The 9273-nt window shown below is 38.3% G+C and overlaps 1 protein-coding gene across 1 annotated transcript in view; it reads right to left on the bottom strand.

Moving 5' to 3' along the window:
- Window positions 1-202: 202 nt before the first annotated feature.
- The window catches only part of CDR2 (cerebellar degeneration related protein 2), a 30645-nt gene continuing 21574 nt past the window's right edge, over window positions 203-9273 (bottom strand). Inside the window, exons 3-5 of the mRNA XM_037815324.1 lie at window positions 4706-4854; window positions 4281-4445; window positions 203-2075 (exon numbers count right to left, since the gene is read on the bottom strand). Of these exons, the coding sequence (XP_037671252.1) occupies window positions 1211-2075; window positions 4281-4445; window positions 4706-4854 (1179 nt within the window). The 3' untranslated portion in view covers window positions 203-1210. The remainder of the gene's footprint in view (window positions 2076-4280; window positions 4446-4705; window positions 4855-9273) is intronic.

Here is a 9273-nt window from a genome sequence, read left to right as displayed (position 1 = left end):
TAGCAAAAGTGTTTGTAGATGGTTTAATGATTAATTATAATTAACATATATGTCTGTGAATGTGAGCAGAGTTTGTGGTATTACATTACCCATTCCAAAACTTTTTTAAAAATAAAAATCACCATCAAATCCTCCTCAAGATATTTATTGGAAGAAAAAGTAAGTTTGTTGCTTAAAATAACAAGCAGTAGATCCATTTTTTTGTTTCATAAGTAGCTTTATTTGGATTTTAGAAAAATATACACAATAATCAGAACCTCAGTTCTCTTAGTTTTAAATTAAAAGTATGCAAAGTGAGAGGATGGGTATTATTTCCACAGTCAGAATATACAATCCTGTTTAATAAAGTAGCAAATAGGAATTTCTGCAGGATGTTGAAACATTTACAGGAATGACAAGAACTGAGCAAGAGCAGCTCAGCAGCTCATGACAACACAGTAAAAAAGAAAAAGGCCAGTGGTTTGATCTTTCCCCTTTAATTTGAATTTCAGAAACGCATTAAAAATTTACGTATTCACCTATTCTAAGTGCTCTAGCTCTGAGTAATAAAATCATTTGAATGTGGGGGTGGACACCCTCCTAGGGCGTATGCTAACAAGCTAACTTTGATTAAACCAAACTACCCTTTCATTTTGGTATTCAGTTGAATTTAGAGATAAAACGGACTACCAGCCAGTCACAGTTCAACTGGTAGCAGTTAAACCAGACCCAAAGGCTTTGAGTATTTGTTAATGCCATTTACTTTGGATTAGACCCCCGCTTTCTCCTTAATGAATTCACAGTATCCAACAGTGCTTGTGCGAGTTTGGCAGCCCTCTGGTTTGTACATACTTTTGACAGTCAAGCAAGGAAGCAGTAGAGTGGCCTTAGCGTCATCTCAACTCTGCCTTTTTCACCCATGTTATAGTTACTCCAGCCTGCTTCTCCGGAAATATAGGTTTAGGGGCTTTTCTAGAAAATGCAGTCTACTTAGTGCACCAGCGAGAGGCCAGTTTGTCACGGGACTTCCTGGAGAGCTCGAAAGGACCTGGATTGTAGAACTGGCACCAGTAGCCACCTCCTTTCCTCGCTGTATGCATATGCTAAATAAATAAGCAAAGCAATGAGGCAAACAGCATGAGCGACATCAGGCTTTGGACTCTACAAACACTTGTCTCAATGGGAGAAGTGACAGGAAATAGGGAAATTAGTAGTATAGCTGGAGGTTCAGTTAAGAATGGGAGGAGAGAGATCGGTATTTTGTTCTCTGTTCATCTATTTCCTGCTTAGTTTTCTTGATGCAACTGAAGATTTCTTTAAAAAGCGCTTTGTATTCGGGAAGCGGGGTAGGGGTGGGGGAACCAATGGGCTCTGGGGTAATGGAAGCTGGTTCCCAGCTGTTGGCGCAGGGCTCAGGCTGGGCGTTCACCCCAGGCAGGTCCCTGGCCGGAGCCCTGGGGGTCTGCACCGCCTTGTGTGACAGGGAGTCCTGTTCCTGCTGGCGCTTCTTGAGCAGCTCATCATACTTCACCTTCAAGGCGCTGTACTGAGTGTCCACTTCGTGCAGAAGGGAGATGCCTCTCTGCTTCACAGTCCGGGCTCTCCTGATGCAGGTCTCCTCGTGGCCCTTCACAATGTCACCCTCTGCCAAGCTGCTTAGGACCGTCTCACTGCTGCTACGCTTGAGAGGCTTTCTGTGTGTGTATGGCAAAGTCAGGAACATCTCCTCCAGCAGGCTCTGGCTAGGCTCTTTGAAAGGGACAAACAGAGAGTCTGGCACCAGCTTCTCAACCCCATTCACAAAAGACTGCTCTGCCTGCAACATCTGCCGCATCTCTGCCACTTCAGCCTCTAGTTCCAGTGCCCGTGCCCGGTAGGCATCTGTGGCTCCCAGCTGCTGTTCCAGTTCACTGTTCTCTTTTAGCACAAGCCCATATTCCTCCTCCATAGTCACCCGCTTCTGCCGCTCCAGGCTCAGCTGGGCCTGCAACATTGTCACTGTTTTTTTCAAGTGCTCATTTTCTTCTTCATCAGGGCTTTGCTGACTTTGCAAGGAAGTGATCTTCTCGGCAAACACATGATCATACACAAAGTGTCTAGGGGAAAATGTTGAAAGAATATATTACACAGGTCAACTGAGAATGAAAAGGGGAAGACTGGTGATTCTTTTCAAATATTTCAGAGGAGCTGTGATAATAACTAATTTTTAGCCTGTTCCACACTGGGGCAGTGGCTAAAATGAAATTTTATGAGACCAGTAAATAAACACATGCATAAAAGAAAACATAATTTTTGTGGCTTTTTTTTTTTAAAACATTAAAAGTTCTACAGAACAACCATTCCCAAAGACCAAACCGTATGACAACTACCTACAAGGGTATCAGAACAGTCTAGTGGTTCTCATCATTGGCTGCATATTAGAATCACGTGGGTGGTCTTAAAAATTACTGAGGCCTGGGTCCCTCTCCCAGATTCTGACCTAGTTGGTCTGTGGCCTGAGCAATGGGGTTTTTTAAAGCTCTACAGCTGATTCACAATATGCAGCCATATTGTGATTTTTAACCAAGAATACACATCAGAATCACCTGGGAAGCTTTTAACCCACACCTAGAAATTCCTGTTTAAGCCTGCAGCAGTCCTTAGTATTTGTAAATTCCACAGGTTTTTGATACCCAGCTGTGGAGCAACACAGCCACCAAACAATGAGCTAGTCTCTCTCCTGGTCAGAGTCCTGAGCAGCTTGTAACTAACTGTAGTTCTTTGTGTGCTTATTTGCTTATCTACCTCTCCATTCCACTAAAAGCAAGAGGGCAGGAACTGTGTCTGTTTAGCTCATCATGGATTCCTCACATCTGAGGAAGCATTTGACATACAACAGGTGGTCAATAAATAATTCTAAAGTAAAGACTCAATCTCCCTGGTCCTAGTATCGAGGGGCTGAAAATGCCTTCTTGACCAAAAGGGAAAAAAGAAATATCACAAAATAAGGTTATAGTAGCTAAGAAATTTCAAATAAAGTTGAGAGACTATCCTGGAGGTTACTCTTACACAAGCTCCTGCGTGATATCCCAAATGGCCACAGTATGCCAAGCGCTAACCAACAGTAGCCCCAAAATACCTAGGTCCCTATCTGAGACTCTTTATAAAAGTTTCACTCACTAAGTATATTTCTCAGAAACTTAAATCCACCAGAGTGTTCCTATGCCAGCCAAGTTCTAAAACCCAGAGGCAACAGCCTCTTTAAGAGCAACAAACAAACGTAGCCCCCTTCTCAATAATGTCGACACCCCTTTTCAATATCAACAAGTTAGGGTGGGCACTGCCTAGGCACCCCTGAAGATCAAGAAAGTGATTAGGAAGGGATAGCAATAGACAAGATAGGATTTAACAAAGGATTACAAATACTGAATCTTTATATAAATATAAATTATTTTTTTTAGATGCTGGGATATTAGAATGGCCGGAAGGAGATAACTGAAATGGAGCATCTGTAACCCATAACATTCTTTGAAATTTGCTCTATACCTGCTCATTAAATTATACTTTGAAGGTTATCACCTTTCTGTATATATCTTATGTAAACATATATCTTATGCTTCACAGTGGGGAAATAACTGAAATATGGAAATGTGGCCCATAACATTCTTTGAAGTTGCCTGTGTGGCTACTTGTTGAATCATACTTTGAAGGTTGTCACCTTTCTGTATATATCTTATATGTCACAGTGGGGAAATGACTGAAGTTGTAGAGCTGTAAACCTAATAGTCTTTGAGGTTTGCTTTCTAACTACTTGTTGAATTGTACTTTGAAAGCTATCACTGCTCTGTATATGTTAAATTTCACAGTGGAAAATGTATTCTTTAAAAAAAAAGCATGCTAAAAAAAAAAACAAAAACAAACCCTCAATCTCACAGCTTAAAGGCACCTCCGTAGGCAAAAACTTGTTCACCTAGATTTTTTTTGCTGAAATTTCCACTTTCCTTTCATTCTAATGTGAAATCACAATCTCAAAATCAGTAGTCTATCAAAAGCACTTCATCTTATTTTAAATTAAGATTTAATACATTGAAAGCACTGAAATAAATGCTTGCAAGCCTCTTTCAAAAGTGACTTTTCAAAGAATTATTTATAACCTAAAACTCTGTAATTTATATGTTTAAGTTAAATGGTTTTCTTCAAATCACTTCTAAGGGCCAAGTGAGGTTTCTTAAAAAGGTACTTTTAACCCATCAGAATCCTGAGTGTCCCAATGACAGGAGACGCTCCCTGCTTGTAAATGCCACAGGAAGGCAGGTTCTTACTGGCGGAGGTCATACAGCTCTTTCAGACAGGAGAGGCTGGGGGCTGACTTCTGCTTGTCACATTTTCCCTGGTTCCTCCTCCCTTGGCCAGAAGACTTCAACTCCTCCACTTGGCTCTGGAGATGGTCAATGTTGGTTTGCAGGCATTCAATTGTTTCAGTTAGACTGTGAGGAACAAAGAGAAGCCAATGGCTGCTTGTCACATTAGATAAAGGGCATAAGCAGGGATGAGAGATTAGTTGTGAGCTGCTCAACTGGGCTTTTTTTAATTGGAAAGGACTTTTATTTAATCTCCATTCTTCATAAAGACTTAAATTAAACCTTACTCCATATATTGACCCAAATCCATTACAGCCATGTTCTATTCTAGTATATCTTAAATACCTCCCTTTAGGGCTTCCTTGATGGAGTCTAGAAAAATTTACCTTACAATCTTTTGCTGTGAGGCCTTGCTGTCAGCAACTAGCTTTTGATTTGTTTCTTCCAGTTCCCTTGCTGTGACATCTAATTGCTCATAAACTTTTGCATGCTGTTCATTCATCTGCCGTAGAAGGTCCACCTGCTTGGTCAGATACTGTAAGAGAATGATTGTGAACAGGTCACAAATTAAACAGAAGATACCATGGGTTGGTTTTATGAAAAGAACTTTAAATCCCAATGAAACTACCTGACTTAAGAGGACAAGAGCACAGCCCAGCCTTTATTTTCTTAACTTCCCTAATGCTTACCAACACCCATCTGTATCATGAGGCTTAAGAAGTACACAGCATGAACAAAATCGATACTCAACAGGAAAATCTAAAGTGAGACATGATAATCCCACATGAGGAAAAGCATGAAACACATCAACATTTAAGCAAAAATATCATGTTTAACAGAAACAAGAAAGCCTAAAGTAGAGGATTTTAGGTGGTTTTCACTTGGAAAAGAATAATTTTTTTTCTCTGAATGAGGCATTCTGGATAAAAAGTAGAAAAGTAGATTGAACCATAAAGAGAAAGCTTAGCTTAGTATGTTTCAACGACCTCTGTTATTTTTAATTCTGTGAGAATGTTATCACCATAATCCTCCTTATTTGTGAGAAATTTAGATTATTATTTATTTTGGAACCTGTTGCTATGACTGCTTTCTAACTGGCCAAGGATAAAGGGGACTAACTACAATTTTAATGCCTTTATGTTAAGCCACCTTGATTCCCTCCTCTATCCTCTGGGCACAACAAGGAAAAAGAAAAAAGGTAGTTTTGAGGCATTACCAATGATAAAATTGTAGCTAGAGGACATGACACAGAAACACTCTTCTTGAGGCTTTTGATACAACTATACAACTATTTGCAAGACTAACAGACTCCCTTCAAAGAATGGACTAAGTGATATTCAATGGGCTTTTTTTAATGGCAGTGGTAGAGTTGAAAAAAGGGTATGTGGCCTCTATCAAATCTTGTTACATCACTCGCTAGCAACGTGTTGAGCTAACACTTAACCTCTCTTAATTTCAACTTCCCCATTTGCACCCCTTAAGGTCAAACTATTTCAGAAAATTCTTTGAATTTTAGAAAGACAACATGATGTACCTTACACTTTGTAAGACCTCCAGTGAGGTCTGGGCAGCACCCTGTAATCAAGCACTATTACTTCTGCTTCAAAAGAATGAATAAAAGGGGTACGGTGGAGTTTTCTGGATAGAGTTTGTACTATTTTTGTAACTGCCCTATAAGTTTGAGAGCAGTTCAAAATAAAAAGTTTAAAAAAAATATGGCTAAAGATTATAAACAGCCTCGTATCAGTGGCCAAGTTCCTGCTAAATCAATTTGCTGCAAACTTATAAAACAAATTTTAGCTTACAGAGCTTTTTGGTTTCAGAATTGAAGACAAGGGATTGTGTGTGGACTTACTATTATCCACTTTGTAATGTTGATAAGATAAAAAGAGAAGTGAGCGCACAGCATGGTGCCTGTGAAATCCTGCATTTACACTTCACTCTCCCACCTCCTCAAGCCACTGAATTATATTCACACACCATACAATCCACCCAAGGTACCTAATCAATGGCTCACAGTATAATCTGAGAGTTGTACATTCATCACCTTAATCAACTTTACAGTATTTTCATTACTCCAAAAAGAAAAATCCCACACTCCTTATCCCTCCACTATTACTGACCCCTAGCATTGGTGTTGTACATCTGTTACAGGTGATGAAAGACTATTAAAATATTACTGTTAACTATAGACCATAGTCTGCATTAGGTACATTTTTCTCCATATACCCCTTTATTAACTTCTTCAATAGTGATGTGCATTTCTAGTTCATGAAAGAGCATTCTTATATTTGTACTGTTAACCACAATCATTGTCTGCAATATGGTTCACTGTGTTACACAGTCCCATGTTTTATCCTCCTGCTTTCCTTCTACTGACATACACAACACCTTAAACTTATTCTTTCAACCACACTCACACAGTCAGTGCTGTTAATTACATTCACCATCATGTGCTACCATCACCTCTATACATTTCCAAACATTTACATTCAACCTAATTAAAAATTCTGCACAAATTAAGCATCTGCTCACATTCTCCACCCTTATTCTATCCCCTGGTTAACCTATATTCTAGATTTTAACTCTATGCATTTGTTTATTATAATTGGTTCACATTAGTGAGATCATACAATATTTGTCCTTTTGTGTCTGACTTATTTCACTCAACATAATGTCCTCAAGGTTGATCCATGTTGTCACATGCATCATTACTTCATTCCTTCTTACTGCTGAATGATATTCCATTGTATATATATATATCACATTTGTTTATCCATTCATTGATTGATGGGTTGCTTCCATCTTTTGGCAATTGTGAATAATACCGCTATGAACATCAATGTGCAAATGTCTGTTCACACCCCTGCTTTCAGTTCTTCTGAGTATATACTAGGAGTGGACTGCTGGATCATACAGCAGTTCTGTACTTAGCTTCCTGAGGAACTGCCAACCTATCTTCCACAGCAGCTGTACCATTTTATATTCCCACCAGCAATGAATAAGTGTTCCTATTTCTCCGTATTCTCTTCAACACTTGCAGTGTTGTGTTTAATAGCGGTCATTCTAGTAGATGTGAGATGGTATCTCATGGTTCTGCTTTGCATTTCCCTAATAGTTAGTGAATATGAGCATATTTTCATGTGCTTTTTAGCTATTTGTATTTCCTCTTTGGAAAAATGTCTACTCAAGTCTTTTGCCCATTTTTAAATTGGGTTGCTTGTCTCTTTGTTGTTGAGTTGTAGGACTTCCTTATATATTCTGGATATTAAGCTCTTATTGGATATGTGGTTTCCAAATATTTTCTCCCATTGAGTGAGCTGCATTTTCACCATTGATCAATATGTCTATCTTTATTCCAGTACCATGCTGTTTTGACCACTGTAGCTTTGTAATATGTTTTAAAATCAGGATGTGTGAGTCCTCCAACTTTGTTCTTCTTTTTCAAGATGTTTTTGGCTATTCAAAGCCCCTTCCACTTTCCAAATAAATTTGATAATTGGCTTTTTCATTTCTTCAGAGTAGATTGTTGGAATTTTGATTGAGATTGCATTGAATTTGTAAATAATTTAAGTAGAGTTGACAACAATATTTAATCTTCCAATCCATGAACGTGGACGTTCTCCCATTTATTTAGGCCTTCTTTGATTTCTTTTAGCAATTTTTTGTAGTTTTCTGAATACAGGTCCTTTACATCTTTGGTTAAATTTATTCCTAGATATTTGATTCTTTTAGTTGTTATGATAAATGGATTTTTTTCCCTTGATTTCTTCCTCAGATTGCTCATTACTAGTGCACAGAAACACTACTGATTTTTGCATATTGATCTTGCATCCTGCTGCTTTGCTGAACTCATTTATTAGCTCTAGTACCTTTGTCATAGATTTTTTGGATTTTCTAAATATAGGATCATGTTTTCTGCAACAGTGAAAGTTTTACTTCTTCCTTCCAATTTGGAAGCCTCTTACTTTTTTTTTCTTGCCTAATTGCTCTAGCTAGAACTTCTAGCATGATGTTGAATAGGAGTTGTGACAGTGGAAATTCTTGTCTTGTTCTCGATCACAGAGGGAAAGCTTTCAGTCTCTCACCACTGAGTACCATATTAGCTGTGGGCTTTTTCATATACGCCCTTTATCATGTTGAGGGTTTCCTTCTATTCCTCTCTTTCAAAGTGTTTGTATTAAGAAAGGATATTGGATTTTGTCAAATGCCTTTTCTGCATCAATCGAGATGATTATGTGGTTTTTCTTCTTTAATTTATTGATGTGGTGTACTAAGTTAATTGATTTTCTTGTGTTGAGCCAGCCTTGCATACCTGGAATAAAACCCTCTTGGTAATGGTGTATGATTCTTTTAATGTGCTACTGGATTGGATTTGCAAGTATTTTGCTGAGGATTTTTTCATCTATATTCATAAGAGAAATAGGTCTGAAATTTTCTTGTAGTATCTTTATCTGGCTTTGGTATTAAGGTGATGTTGACCTCATAGAACAAGTTAGGTAATGTCCCCTCCTCCTCCTTTTTTTGAAGCAGAATTGGTATTAATTCTTCTTGGAATGACTGGTAGAATTTACCAGTGAAGCCATCTGGCCCTGGGCTTTTCTCTGTTGTGAGGTTTTTTATGACTAATTCAGTCTCTTTACTTGTGATTGGTTTGTTGAGGTTTTCTATTTCTTCTCAGTGTAGGTTGTTTGTGCGTTTCTAGGAAATTCTCCATTTCATCTGAGTTGTCTAATTTGTTGGTATACAGATGTTCATAGTATCCTTTTATGATCTTTTTTAAATTTCTAAGGGGTCAGTATTAATCCCCCCCCTCCTTTCTGATTTTATTTGCATCTTCTCTTTTTCTTTGTTGGTCTAGCTAGGGTTTTCAATTCTATTGATCTTCTCAAAGAACAAACTTTTGGTTTTGTTGATTCTCCCTATTTTTGTTTTCAATTTCATTTATTTCTGC

Source organism: Choloepus didactylus, chromosome 21 (genome assembly GCF_015220235.1).
Source record: "Choloepus didactylus isolate mChoDid1 chromosome 21, mChoDid1.pri, whole genome shotgun sequence".
In the NCBI taxonomy this organism is placed as follows: domain Eukaryota; kingdom Metazoa; phylum Chordata; class Mammalia; order Pilosa; family Megalonychidae; genus Choloepus; species Choloepus didactylus.
This window is presented reverse-complemented; position numbering and strand designations above follow the sequence as displayed.